This window comes from Corylus avellana, chromosome 7, assembly GCF_965113065.1.
Source record: "Corylus avellana chromosome 7, dhCorAvel1.hap1.2, whole genome shotgun sequence".
Classification (NCBI taxonomy): Eukaryota; Viridiplantae; Streptophyta; class Magnoliopsida; order Fagales; family Betulaceae; genus Corylus; species Corylus avellana.
The window spans coordinates 4,039,495-4,054,698 of NC_142496.1; the positions used below are offsets into that span (position 1 = coordinate 4,039,495).

At 36.5% G+C, this 15,204-nt stretch overlaps 2 protein-coding genes across 3 annotated transcripts in view; one reads left to right on the forward strand and one right to left on the reverse strand.

Moving 5' to 3' along the window:
* Nucleotides 1–988: 988 nt before the first annotated feature.
* IRX9-L (Nucleotide-diphospho-sugar transferases superfamily protein) lies at nt 989–4,573 on the forward strand. Of its 2 annotated transcripts, none has more exons than XM_059599111.2 (4): nt 989–2,132; nt 3,254–3,503; nt 3,623–3,830; nt 4,197–4,573. In XM_059599111.2, exons 1-3 carry the CDS (start codon nt 1,351–1,353, stop codon nt 3,791–3,793), a joined length of 1,203 nt encoding a protein of 400 aa, XP_059455094.2. In that variant the 5' UTR covers nt 989–1,350; the 3' UTR covers nt 3,794–3,830; nt 4,197–4,573. The 2 variants fall into 2 exon arrangements, with proteins under 2 accessions (XP_059455094.2, XP_059455096.2); XM_059599113.2 differs by having other exon boundaries at nt 4,398–4,573.
* Nucleotides 4,574–5,803: 1,230 nt separating this feature from the next.
* Nucleotides 5,804–15,204, reverse strand: part of LOC132183605 (symplekin) — a 32,603-nt gene continuing 23,202 nt past the window's right edge. Inside the window, exons 17-27 of the mRNA XM_059596959.2 lie at nt 13,466–13,576; nt 13,269–13,352; nt 13,132–13,179; nt 11,030–11,104; nt 9,880–9,975; nt 8,628–8,708; nt 8,481–8,552; nt 7,998–8,042; nt 7,768–7,851; nt 7,560–7,663; nt 5,804–6,425 (exon numbers count right to left, since the gene is read on the reverse strand). Of these exons, the coding sequence (XP_059452942.2) occupies nt 6,305–6,425; nt 7,560–7,663; nt 7,768–7,851; nt 7,998–8,042; nt 8,481–8,552; nt 8,628–8,708; nt 9,880–9,975; nt 11,030–11,104; nt 13,132–13,179; nt 13,269–13,352; nt 13,466–13,576 (921 nt within the window). The 3' untranslated portion in view covers nt 5,804–6,304. The remainder of the gene's footprint in view (nt 6,426–7,559; nt 7,664–7,767; nt 7,852–7,997; nt 8,043–8,480; nt 8,553–8,627; nt 8,709–9,879; nt 9,976–11,029; nt 11,105–13,131; nt 13,180–13,268; nt 13,353–13,465; nt 13,577–15,204) is intronic.

Here is a 15,204-nt window from a genome sequence, read left to right on the forward strand (position 1 = left end):
CTCAAAAAGCCCGTTTAAAGAAAAAAAAAAAAAAAAAAAAAAAAAAGTATTTGTTTGGTAAACAAATTTAAAAGTGCTTTTAAATAAATTTTCAATTAAGGAGTTAGATGGGCTACATTTAATTTTTATACAATCAAATCACTTTTGAATACTTTAAACTTGAAGTTTATGCACTCTTTTAGTCAACACAATTAATTCCAACATTCCCAATACTAGCATTATGAATATATTAACTGTTTGGGTGACAAACATTTAATAGATTCAAGATTTATCCCTACCTTAGTACAATATAAATTTAATTTGTAGAGTCATTTTGAATTATTTGATTTCTTAGATCTTGAATTTTAGTAAAAAAATTTTGTAGAGAACATCATTAATTAAAAAATAAAAACCCCAAAAATATTTTTTAACAGATTTTGAAGGATTAGGGAACAATCGCCCCTTCAGTGATCCAATCTTATCCTTACATATAGAGTTTCTTATCGTTATATAATTTTTTTTTTTTTTAAAAAAAAATGTCTCATACCTCTTTTATTTATTTATTTTTTTCTTTGTGAGTTTATAATTTTGAAAATTAAAAATATGAGTTAAATCATGTAATAAATAAGTAATTTTATCCATTTTTTTGGGTCAAGTTTTTACTGTATTTGTTGTATATTAAGAAAGTCATGTTATTTACAGCACGTATGCCTGTAAATAAATAAAAATACAAAAAATAAAATAAAGGTTTAGAGTTTAGACTATCTTCACGTATATATTAATTAAATTATTATTCTGAAACCAAATTATTGGAATATGGAAAAATTAATTAATTAGCAGGTAATTAGCAAATGATTAGAAGAGAAAAGAAGAGGAGGAGGAGCGTACAGAGTTCTGTACAACTGGCCACGCGTTACAACCGCAATGGCACGCTACGCGGAGCACAGAATAAACAGAACCCCAACATCGTCTAGCTGGAGTTAAAAGCCAGGTGCCCAACCCTACCACCTACACTACACTCTCTCCGCTGTTAAAAACAAAAAGGGAAAATACTCCAAATCGCTCGCTCTTTCATTGCGCAGAGGCAGAGGTTCCCCACCCGTTGGATCTCACGACGCCCGGCTCTCTCTCCCTCTCTCTTTCTCTCTCTCTCTCTCTCTCTCTCTCTCTCTCTCTCTGTGGCTGTGTGTTTCTCTTTCTACTGAAGGGGCAATCAATTGAGCTACTGTTTCTTGGAGCATTGGATCGAGGTTGATTCATTTCTGTTTTGATTTTGTTTGGAGCATAAAATCATTCTTTTTGAAGAATGATTATGACGGCTCGGTGATCATGTAGTAGGGGAATGTTTTAATTTTCGTGTATGATTCGATAATGGCGTCGATCCGCCGGACTTTATCGCCGTATCACGACCGGCAGTACCAGAATGGCGGGGGTCCGTACTCGCCGAAGCTCTTCTCGAGCCCAAGGCACCCCTCGCAGTTGCCGGAGATTGCCGCCCGAGTCCGGGGATTCCTCGGATATCCGCCGCGGAAAGGTCAGCTCGGCCGGCGAAGAGCGTTCATCTGCAGGTGCTTGTTGTTCTTCTTCTTAGGGTTTCTGCTAGGTCTAGCGCCGTTCGACCACCACGTCAATGACGGCGACGACGAAGACATTCGCGGTCGCCGCGACAACTTCTCCTTCGAGATCAAGCCCCCTCTCGTCAACGCGCACCAGAAAACGACGCTGAACGACGTCGTCTCGGCCGACGAAAAGAGCGAAGCCCTAGTCGACGCGGTGAGCTTAGGCCTGAGGTTCGATTTGGTGCCGAGGAAGCAGCTGATCGTGGTGACGCCGACGTACGGCCGGCCGCTCCAGGCGTACTTCCTGAACCGGCTGGGTCACGTGCTGCGACTCGTGCCGCCGCCGCTGCTGTGGATCGTGGTGGAGACGAACCCGGCGTCGATGGAGACCGCAGAGATACTGAGGAAGACCGGAGTGATGTACAGGCACTTGGTGTGCGCTCGCAACTCCACCAATGTGAAGGACAGGGGCGTCCATCAGAGGAACACGGCGTTAGAGCACATTGAGCGCCACAGGCTCGACGGCGTCGTTTATTTTGCCGACGATGATAACATATATTCGCTTGAGTTGTTCCAGAGCTTGAGAGAAATCAGGTTGGTTTCGCTCCCATTTTTAGCTATGTTTTCCATTTCCACAATCTATCTTTGGGTACTCTTAATAATTTGATTATAATATGGCCGATTTTGTTCTTTTTATTGTTGGGAATTAGCTGGAGGATCACATATTTTCTTACCTTATTCAGAATTGCCTTGAAAGCTTGGACATATATAAATTTTGCTTGTGGATTAGAGCTGCTGCCTATTGTGTATGACAGAATGTGTTTGTGATGGGATTAGATATAGAGGAGTTAAGTGGTTGCTTTGAAGAAAAATCGTTATGGGCTTCATTTTTTATTGTTCTTTCGAGTAATTCAAACGTGTTGTGAGCTCCTTTTCTCACACAGGCCACAATATTTATCCAGACTCCCGCAAACACATCGTTAAAGTGGTTTAGGCTCTTGCGTACATGAATTAACAAAAAATGAAGGAAAATGATTTATTTGATTTGTTGTTTTCACTTCACTCGTATTAATTATGACATAAATCTTTCAGCCTTAAAGTTGTGTGATTGTAATACTCTAATGGTGTAAACATTAATAAGGTTCAGTGTTTTCAATTGTATTTGACTTATTTGGGTACATTGAATGCTCCAAACACCATCTTCTTTCTTCTTTCCTTCTATTTCGGTACATTGAATGGTTTCCTCTACACAATCTCTCCGTTCTTATTTCCTTCTATTTGGTTGCATTGAATGTTTTCCCTCCACACCCTCTCTGTATCTAGTGATAGTAAATTTTCAGTAGACGAGGCAACAGACACCACCCCCCCCCCCCCCCCCACACACACACACACACAAACACACAAACACACAAACACACACCAAAAGGGAAACCCAAAAAAAAAAGAATAAAAGAAATAAGAATCAAAAAGGGAAGAAGAAAGATTGAACATAATCACTTTTAACTACTATTTCTGAAGGAAAATGAGGATAACCATACTTATTGAGTTAATTCTGTCTCTTTGTGAAGCTGCTGATATTGGTTTCTATAAATTCATTGTGACTACGGTGTCAAAGAAATATATAAATGTTAAAACTGTGTCATTAAGAATGAATTGCATCATAACCTACTTCCCTTCTCTTGCAAAATCATGATATTGGTCTGCTTGCGTTGTAGCCGGTTTGGTACTTGGCCAATTGCTATGCTTGCACAAAGCAAAAACAAGGCCATATTGGAGGGTCCAGTCTGCAATGGGAGTCGAGTAATTGGATGGCACACAAATGAGAAAAGTAAGAGACTTCGGAGGTTTCATGTTGATATGTCAGGATTTGCGTTCAACAGTACAATCTTGTGGGATCCCAAGCGATGGAGACGTCCCACTTCGGTTCCAATTCGACAATTAGACATAGTGAAGGAGGGTTTCCAGGTATACATCAACAGCTGCTTCTTCCTGATATTCTTTGCAATATTGTTTTGAAGTTTCCAATTCTAGAAAATACTTGTGCAATATTATACTTTGTGGACTTACTTAACGTATTTTTACAGGAGACCACATTTATAGAGCAAGTGGTGGAAGATGAAAGTCAAATGGAAGGTATACCGCCTGGTTGTTCAAGGATAATGAACTGGCACCTTCATTTGGAAGCTCATCATTTTGTTTATCCCAGAGGCTGGCTGCTTCAGAAAAACCTCGATGTTGTCCTCCCAATTAAGTGAATCAAACTTCAATGCTGCAATTTCGATGCCTTGAGAGGTGAGATTTTAATTGTTTCCTTCTTCTTTCGGACATTTTTTTTTTTTAAAGTAATTGACCCCAAGAAAAAGGGGACTTGTTCTTTTGGATGAATAAGAAGTTTCATTCAAACAACTGAAAGTACATGAAAGCCTGCTTCAGCCGTACAGAACACAATCAGCTTAATGCTGCACACTAGAGGTTGGGGGGGCACTTCAACTAACTAGAACAAAACCTTTATAAGAAACATCAAATACAGAAAAAGGAATCCTCCAAATGCTACAAAACACTCTTTTGAATAAAGTTTTTGAAATTTTTGGTTATTAAGGCAATGACATTTGTAAGAGCTTCTTCATTTAATTTAACACTTGCTTTCTTTCATGACAGCATTTCCCTATTTCATGTTGGTGGTCCATTTTATCCCTGAATGGATCTTTGCTTCAATTTGCCACCATCAGCATTAAGCAGCACTTACTTTTGCTGTGCTGGGAAAAGCAAAGCAATAGAAGATTTTATAAATTTTGTTTTTGTAGAAATTTTCCTGCATGATATTCTTTAACAGAAACGAAAATTCCGTTTTTGTTGTAGAGTTTTGGTACATGGTTTTTTGAGGTTTCAGCCAAAACGGAAGATGTCGGTGCTGTGGGGGTAAGCCTTGTTATGGATCCCTACTTTGTATGTGATATAGGAATTGTATCAAAAATCAAGGGAGGCGAGGCCAACTTGATCATCATTGTACTTCTCTCATTTTTCCTTGAAAATTATCTGCATGTGCAATTGGTCTTGCAAAAGAGAGACTATTTCCTACGGCTGACATTGTCCACTTATCCATTCTTTGGTATGGTAAGAGATAACTATAATATTATTTTACAAGCATTTCACCATGTTGTGCAGAATTAACTCTTGAATCAATTATTAATTTTTTTTTTTTTTAAAAAAAAATTAAGGATTGGTTGGTGTCGCATTAATATTGTGTGATGCTTTTAGGATAAAAATGTAGTTTTAAATAAATAAATAAAAAATCAAGGATTGGTGGTTGGTATTGCACGTCAGCATTGTTGGACACTTGAGATAGCATTACTCTATAACGAAGGCAGAAGAGTAATGCTAAATATTACATTTTTTATTTTCACTAAGTATTTCATTAAATATTAAATGGTAAATACTACCTGTTGGGTGGCAACAGGAGGATAGGCAAGAAGTAGAAAGACTAGAACTGGATTTGAACAGGTTATAAATTTTTAAATATGATAATTTAAAAAATTCTAAATAACCCTACAGATTTGGGCATTTATTAATAAGCTCCGTGAGTTTTTAACTATCAATTAAATCCCTGAGATTTGAAGTGCTATCAAGCAAGGGTTTTGTTCGTCCACATTCCGTCAAATTTTAACAGCATATTTGTTAAATTCCAAGCTTTTGTCTCACTCTTTACGATTAATAAGTTACAGTGGGATGTGGTTAATTTCAAACAAAATTTTCTTTTTCCTCTTGTTTGTTTGGCTGCTAAGAATTTCAAATTTCAAGAGTTGATGATTCTTGAACTTGTATAAGAATTAAAAGCCCCTAAGAAATGACATTTATAATCGTTTAAATAACTTAGAAATAATCTATAATATATTTTAAACAACATTATGCTTAAAATATAAATTAAGATTGTTTGAAAATCATATTCATTTAGGCTCTATTTTTTTAGCCCTAATATATTTTTCGTAAAACATGGAAAATATTTGAATATTAATAATCACTTTTCTAATGCGAACCAAGCATTGAAAAATGTTTTCAACAAAACATTTCAGGATAACAGGTTTTTTTTAAAAAAAAAAAAAAAAAAAATTCAGTAGTTTTTAAGGCGAATAAATGAAGCCTTGGTAGATGGTGGTGGTGCAACTGTTATGGTGGCTTATTTTCTCACCTCTACAATACTAGAAGCCTTCCAGAAACACAAAAGGGTGAGGCAGCAGGATATCTATTGAAACCTGCCCCAGATAGGGTAGAAGATGAAGATGAAGATGAAAATGAAAATATGAAAGATTGTACACAAGAAATGGAGGAGAATTATAAAAGATTACAACCTATATAACACAAAGGGGCCTGTGACAGCTTCAACTGTATTCGCTGCAGCTACTCAACAAAACATGGTACTCAAAATGCCGAGATGATGCAGAAAATCTTTTTTAAAAAAAATGAAAATTTGAAAGAATGAAACTACAAAAGAAATCGGAAGATGGAAACATAAATGAAACAATGACAACTATGGTACATTCCTCAGGGTGGTCGCAGGAGGTAGGATTCTTTTGGCGATTGCGATCCCGATCCCACATTACCGGACCAGTCTAGTTTCATCTTGGTTCACGTCAGTAGTCAAATATCCAAGCGATCGGCCACTCTATGAGCAACAAATTTGTTTCCAAAACTGGAACCAGTGGTACCAATGTCTTGACTGGTCTAAACACATAGGGTCAATTTGCAAAACTTCAGGCTCTCTACTTGTTTCACGTTGGAGTTGCTCCTTGAACTGAAGAACTTGTGCTGTCAGCAGAGTGCAAAGATGATGAGACATGAGGTAGTTGCAAATTCGTTTCGTTTGCAAGACCAAGAACTGCTAGTGTCGATCTGCCGAAATGCAAACCCGGTAGGTTAACCAAAAATACAAAACTAAAATTCAAATAAATTATTTATTAAAGAAAATATATCAGACAAAGGTGAATACCTGATTTATTGACGTAGTAACATTACAGCTAAATAGGGAACCAAATAAATATTCTAGAAAGTATTATCGTTACAAGAAAACCATGGGTGCCATGACTATTTCTATTTAGTTTCCATATTCCAGAACTTCAGCAGCTGAAGAAAAGCTTGATGATATGTAGACAATCTGAGCAATTTAGTTTATGGATTTAATTTCCATGTCACACCAATTGACATGACGTATCTATAGTATCTAACACTTCAGTATTTTTTTAAATGGCTGACATGGGAGGCCACTTAAAACATAGAATGTCAGCCGGTGTGACGTGGGTGTGAAAAGAGTAGCCATTCCTCTTTGCTAGTATTATGCCCACCCTCAGAGAGCCCGTGATCTAAAAGCTTAATATTAGTATTAATGTTGCTGCCGGAAGAATTTTGAACCATATCTTCCATATGATTAATGCATTTAACGTTATGATCAATTTCGCACATATTCTGACAGCTCAAACATCAGGAGATCATTATCAGATGTGTACTAGATGGAAAAATCATGTACAAACAGAAACAATAATATAAGTGACTACTTTCGATCTATAAGAACATCTTTTCTGACTCAAAAGGTCGAACAAATTGTACGTGCAGGTAGACGTTTGAAAGCACTTCAGTTTAATTTATTTAGGCTTTCCCAAACGTACTAACTAATTACACTTCTAGACCAAATCTCAACCTAAGGTTGGAATTCTAGATTTTAACTTTCTGCAGTTGATTTGAGTGATGAACTTCATGAATATCCAAATGTCACCTAATAACCAAATTTCACTCTATGCCAAAGTTTGAAAGGTTGAATGAGTTTCAATTCAATTGAGAATGATTCAGAAAAATTCTTTCCAAAAATGTAAAGACAGTACCTTATGACACCTCAAATAAATTAAACAAAAAAAGAAACATGATAAATATCTAAAATTCATTTATATACTGTGAATATACAGCCTTGTCAAAGAACTAAAAGTTGCAGTAGTGCGTAGGAAAGGCATCCAAAAAGATCCAAGAAAATCGTACCTAGGTACTGAGGTTCTAACACTTGGCTGCCTTGCATAGGAAGCAAGGGGACCTCTAAGTTTAGAGTGTTTATTCAGAGAGCTTTCAAGTTGTGGTGCTGGCAACTGCAAGGAACACAGAGGGAAAAAAAAAAAAAAAAACTTTAAAGTGAAAAGGTATTAAAGCCAAGAAGAACTCTTTACACTTTATAATATATATTATATGATACCTGTAACAGCACATCAAAAGAATGTGGCTGCGTCTGAGACACACATTTCAAAAATCCTACCCACAGCTTAGGCATTCTCCACACCTGCACTCAAAAAGTATGTATAAACATCAGCTGTAGCACAATTATGCTAATAATCAGTATGAGCTGATAAAACACAGAGCACACATGGTCAAATTTTTTTATTTCTATGCTTCAGAAAACCCTAATTCTATGTTGAGTAAGCATACCTGTCTGTTCACAAGTTTGGAAAGAATCTCCATCACGAAATCAACCTAAATAGAGCAAACATGATGGTTACAAATTATTCTTCGTTTAAGTTGTATCTACCACAGACAAATAACACATTCACATTCAATGAGATACTTCATGTCGTCGAAAGTAACAAATTGTCAAATACCATAATTATTGAAAAAAGTAAAAACAAAAAGAGAAAGGGAAAATCCCATTTAGCAAAACCATCTAGATTTGCATACTGTATGTGACCAAGTAGAAACTTTTTTGATATGTAAAAGAAAGAAGCAGAAAATCATTCCTCACAAAAAAAATTTCAAAAAAATAACCAGACCATCCTCATTAGTCATTGCAATGAAGTGAAAATTTCACATATAGTCCATATTTGCACATTGTAAACAAAATATATATGATTTCAACATAGACATTACCATAGTTACAAAGATATGAACATAGCATATAGAAGGCAAAAATCTTACCAGTGTAGGAAAAGCATCAATTGCCTGAATCACTGTTCTCATGAAGAGTAGAGGTAGAGGAGTTTCATCAACCTGAAAAAACAACAATTACTACTAACAAAGAATTGGAGATGATAATATTCTAGATCATTTATGATATTCACATACCATCTGGTTCAATGCCTTTGCCAAGACCTGCTGCGTGAAAACTGTCCGTTGCTCAAAACAGGCTGAACAAGCATCTGTTATCTGATAACATGAAACAGAAGCATAAAAAACAAAAACATTGATGCATTGCACAGCACATGAAAAGGACAACCACTTAATACCTGTAAAAAACAATCTACATGTGGCATGATCACTAGCATATGTGATACATAGTGCATCATGCAACTGGAATTTAATGATTAACATCAATCAGAAATCCTACGAGCTAATTCGAAACATTTTGCAGAGATCCACTCCAGAAGAGTTAAACCAGATATCCTGGATTGGGCTGCATTTTGAGCAGGGCAAAAGAGTGTCTGAACCTACCTTACCCAACCAATGGTGAGACTGGACCAGAGTTTTCAGGCACTCTCAAATTGACGTATAGTTGAAGTGTTGCGCACTTACAAAACAAAGGTCAATAAAACAACTTGGGGATATTCATCCAGATAATGCTAGTTAACAGAAAACATTTTTCAGGTCAAAGACTGATGAGTGGCCACAGTAAAAGAAAAAGATTAAACTAATAAGCACTAGTAGGAGATTAATTCGATTGAATTTGGTGGCACCAAAAGGACCAAAAGAAAAGTTGATACCAAAATATAGGTGGTGAGATAAGATTTGAGTGCAAACAGTATTCAGATATTCGGGTGGTATAACCCTAAAAGGACTAAACAGTAAAAAAAGGAATTACAAAGTCACCTTTAAGTGATGGGATTGGGGATTGTACAATTTAGTAAGTGTTAGTTCATGCCATTAATTTTCATTTACGATAAATTATGTAATCCAATAGACATTGCAAAGAAAGTAATTTTCAAACTAAACTTACATCCCAGACAAACCTCAACTTATGCTGAATTAGGGTTTCAGCTATTCTTGCTAGGGTAGTGAGGTTGGAATGTGAGTGACCCACTTAAACTCTAGGATCAAGCTAGGTGCCATACTCACCCTATTATGTCATCCCAAATTTATACTGCTTTCACATTTATATACAAGCGCAAACAACTTTACAATATTAAAAGACTACAACCACTCTATTGGGTGAAATTTGGGCAAAGAACTCCTATTTGTGAAAGAAGGGGCAGAAGGAAGAAGCATGCAGCAGGCAGGGTGAGCATAATATGAATATGCAGTTCATATGTTATCTTGATGAATAAAAACTAAGGCTTGCTTGATGAATAAAAACAATTACTAAAAAATATAGAAGACATGCCTTCTTAAGTGCAAGGCCATCTTTCTCAGGAACAATGTGATGGATGGCGACCAACACTTCCACAGGTGTTAAAGCTGGACCCATATGAGCTGAACCCTGGCATGAACAGATTTGAACTCTCAATGTTTGTTGACTTGAGGTACGGGAGGGTAAATTAACATTAATATTTTCTTTTAATAGCATTACAAATCAATATTTTTGCTAAAAGCAAACGCTAAGATACTTTCAAAATAGATAGAATGCAACTTTTTTCTTTCTTTCTTTCTTTTTTCCCTTTTTCTTTTTTTTTTTTTTGTCAGAAGAAATGAGAAAGAAATGAAGCACAATCTAATAATTTCAATTCTTGACTGAACTTCTGCTTTAACAAGTGCATCAGAGCAGAAATTAGTAGCTTTAGAAGCATGACCGATCAACAAAAGCAAATTTTTTTTTTTTTTTGATTAGTAACGAAAGCAAATTATTCATAACATCTTGATATACATTTGGTAGTTCTTCAAGAACAATCTAAAGTTAAGGAGCCTTTACTTTAACCCAGCCACAACTAGAATCAACAGAACTCTTCTTTTTCCTCTCCTTCCCTACCTCCCTCTCTCTTCAAGAATAATCTAAGGTTAAAGAGCCTTGACATTAGCCCAGACACAACTAGAATCAACAGAAGTCTTATTCTCTATTAGAATGATAAAATAACGATGGAATGTGGAATCAATTCTTTTCCCTCTCTATTAAACTGATAAAATAACATAGGAATGTGGAAGGATAAAAGATTTCAAATGAGAAATGTAGGGGTACTAAATCTTTTACTAACAGATGCTTACAAAACTAATGTGCAACTTATTCATTGATACTCGTTACATTTCTATTAATTAATTGTTTTGTTTTTCTCCAATAAATGAGCTACACATCAGTTTAGTAAACCTCTAATAGTAAAAGATTTAGTACCTCTAACATTTCTCATTTCAAATATGTGAAGATCCCACTCCTACAAACAAACCTACATGGCGGGGAGTCCATTGATAAGTAGAAAATAAGAGTGCCCTCATTATGTTACAATTATGAATTATACTTAAAACATTTTTTTTTTTTTTTCTAAATAAGATACAATAAGATATGGCAGAGTTTGTAAAATCACAGATAGAGCATTCACATTTACCTGTAGTATGTGAGCAAGCGCCATCTGGAACTTTTCTAATGGAAGGTCAACAAGCCGAGGGAAAATAGGTAACACCTGCTAGCACAGAATGATTAAAGTTCACACACACAAGAAAACATCTGTCAAGTAAACAACACATCAGAGTTGATAATGCAACTACTTTTTTGCAATTGGGGAAATACTACTTCTGAGAAAATATTTAAGGAGTGGATGGAAACACTAAAATCACACAAACATGCCATATTCTCAAGAATGAAAATCATCTTGAAGACGTATTTTTTCCCCACCATAAATGTAAGAATGAGCCTTATCTTCAATATGATCTCGATCTGAGTCTATTTTGAGGACGCCTTTAGGTTCATCTCAAAAGGCTAATGCAGTGTGGAATAATATCATTGAAAGAAAGGAGACGAAGTTACAGGATGAAGAAAGAATGAGCCTTGTATTCAACATGATCTTGATCTGAGTCTATTTTGAGGATGCCTTTAGTTCATCTCAACAGGCTCATGCAGTGTGGAATAATATCATTGAAAGAATGGAAAGAAAGTTACAGGATGAAGAAAAAAATACCTATCTAAGGAGGGAAGGCTCACTCTTATTAAAAGTACATTACCAAGTTAACCTATATATTTCCTCTCTGTGTTCAATACACCTACTCATTAAGCTAAAAATGGAAAGGTATAACATGATTTTGTGGGAGAAATTGCTGAACCATTTAACTTGCATTTGGAGTGTAGTGTGCTCTCCTATCAAATGCGGAGGCTTGAGAGTCAGAAAGTTGAGAACTTCCATTCATGCCTTGCTGGAAAGTGGTTGTGAAGATAGGTACGTGAAAGAGAGCACATATGACCACGCCTTATTGGGTTGAGATATGGAAAGTTTAATAGTCAATGGACATCAGCCTTGGTGAAAAGACCATATGGATGTATTCTATGCAAGAGCACTAGGAATGAGTGGAAGCGGTTTTATGGTTTCATTACGATTGTGGTGGGGGATGGCAAAAGGTAAGCTTTGGCATGATAATTTGTGCGAGGAACCCTTAAGGATTTACTTCCTGATTTGTTCTGTACTCCTGATGAAAAATAAGTGTTGGTAGAGTCTTATCCAGTTTTTTTCAGGGAAGAGGTGGATCAAACAAGGAGCCCTAGATTTATGCGTGCATTTCATGATAGGGAATCAGAATTGGATGCATTCTTTGTGTTTCTTTATGCTAAAATTCTGTAAGGTAGATGGTAAGATAAGATGGTGCAGAGACTGAATAGAAATGGTAATCTACACTTTGTTTTATGGAAGTCTAAGAGAATCTTCTGGTGTACCCCCCTTTGGAAAAGTGGTGTGCAAAGGCAGTACGAAAGATAGCTTTTTTCTTTTCATGGACTGCCTTCTATGGTACAACTCTGATAATCTTATCAAAAGAAACATTATTATTATGGATTGCTCCTGCATGTGTAAATCAAGTGGGAAGTCAGTAGATTATTTGTTACTTCACTGTCCTGTTGCGAAGGGTTTGTGGTTGATTGTCTTTTCTCTCTTTAGAGTTCATTGGATGATAAGCAAATAAAAGGGTGGTAGATATGCTTCATTGTTTGAGTGGAAAATGTGGCCGTCACAATGTCTGGAATGCTGTCATACTTTGTTGATGTGGATCAGTTATTGTGACAGAAAAGTGCAGATATCTTCAAACACGCTGAAACCATTATTTTATGATTGTTAATTAACTGGATGACTACTTTGACTAGTCTTCTTTTTCTTTTTTCTCTTTTAAGGATTTTCTTGATTTGTTAGAACTTTAGATTATTCTAAAGCAAATTTCTATTATACAGCCTGTATACTTGAGGTTTCCCTTTTGTCTTAATAACATTTATTCACTTATATAAAAAGAAAAAGGATATAATTTCACTAGTCAATTTGGATTTGAGTTCAGCTTAAGTCTTTCGCATCCAACTAGGTCTGGTTTATTTTAAAGGTACTCCAAATTCTACACTTTTTGAAGAAGGAAAAAGGAAATTAATGAACTAGATAATGACACACCAAGAGTACAGCAAGACTTAGCAGTCATATAAAGAGTAAAGACAGCAAAAAGAAGAAAAATTGAAACAAACCTCATTTTTGGAAAGTGATGACAACATTGGAATAAGAATTGTGACATCCTGCAAAGAACAATAGGCTACATGAGAACCAAAATGGTAAAAATAATATTTTGTTAAGAAACAGAAAAAAATTTAGTCACAAGAAGAACCTTTAATTTAGTTTCATATAAATGTTTAACAGTGGCTAGCAGATCAGAAGAAGGCGTTGTATCTTGAGTCAATATTTCCAACACCTTGCCAGAAAACAAAACCACCATCAGCATCATTCATGTACAGGATATCTGAGAATAAAAAAGTTTCAACGTTGAAACAGATAACTGTGACAAAAAAATGGAGAAGAACCTACCAGTGTCAAAAGATTTTCACTTCCTTGGGGTGGATCAGATATTATATGGAGCAATTCAGAACAAGATGACCCTAGGGACCTTACAAGAATGGGGATATGACGATGAAAAGCCTGATCATCCAAATAGGTTACAGAGAAACAGTTAGACAGTGTATATATAGTAATCATGTATATCACATTTATGTTGTCAAACTTGTCAAACAATGCCTTGTTTAATGGTAATGACAAAAGAGCTTAGTTACATTACAGAGCATCTGGCCAATCAGGTAAGACTGCTCCAAATTTTCACAGCATATAGATGATCAAGTATAAATATTTCCATAAAAATGGTATTCATTAATCCGTCCCCCAACAAACAAATTATGTGAAAACAGATGGAAAGGACAAACTTGCAGAGATGCTATTCAGTTTAACAAGTTTACAACTAACATCAAGGAACTAATAGCATCCAACAGTTGGACAAACAAAAGGATTGGATTTAATATTCTTAGCACTTGGTTTTTTTGATAAGTAATATTCTTAGCACTCTTTCTTTGGGGTGGCTTAGCACTCTTTCTTAGCACTTTGGTGCGGCCATCGATAATGGTTTTATCTCGGGTTTCTCAGTGGGAGATAACTTGTCTGAGAGGATCACCATCTCTCACCTTTTATTTGCAGATGATACGCTGGTCTTCTGTGGGGCGAATATTAATCAAATCCGCTCCATTAAAGCATTACTTATTTGCTTTGAAGCCGTTTCTGGTCTAAAGGTAAATATGGTTAAATCAGCTTTGATACCGGTAGGGGATGTGGAAAATGTGGGAGAATTGGCTGGGATTTTGGGCTGTGGTTTAGCTTCTCTACCTTTGAAGTACTTGGGTCTCCCACTGGGCGCTAGCTTCAAGGCCAAAAACATTTGGGATGATACCTTGGAAAAGGTTGAGCATAGGTTGGCGAGCTGGAAAAGGTTGTATCTATCTAAGGGAGGAAGGGTCACTTTGATCAAGAGCACTCTTTCTAATCTTCCCACTTATTTGTTATCCCTCTTTCCATTGCCTGCTTCTGTGGCCAAGCGAATAGAGAAGCTCCAACGTGATTTTCTTTGGGGTGGCTTAAACGAAGAATTCAAGTACCACTTGGTTAGTTGGGAAAAGGTATGCTCTCCTATCAACAAAGGTGGCTTAGGGATCAGGAAGTTGAGAGTCTTCAATCAAGCCTTATTAGGAAAGTGGCTATGGCGTTATACGCACGAGAGAGAGGCTTGGTGGAGAATTGTGGTAGATGCCAAGTTTGGTTCAGCAGGGGGTGGATGGCACTCTATTGACAACACTGGTCCTCATGGGGTGGGTCTTTGGAGTCATATTAGAAGAGGGTGGCGAGTGTTTTCTAAATATATCAAATTCGACCCAGGAGACGGATCACAAATCAGATTTTGGGATGATGTTTGGTGCGGGGAAATGACTCTTAAGGAAGCGTATCCTGGCTTATATAACATAGCTAATGCAAAAGATGCATCCATTGCCGATAATTTGGAGTTTATGGGTGGAAATCGTCAGTGGAATGTTAGCTTCCTTCGATCGATCCATGATTGGGAATTGGAAGTGCTAGCCTCGTTCTATACTACGTTATATTCTCACAAATGGAGTAGGGGAGGGGTGGACAAAATTTGGTGGACCCCTTCGAGAAAAGGGAAGTTCGATGTTAGATCATTCTATAACATCCTGGTAAGCAAAGAAGCAAGTCCTTTTCCTTGGAAGAGC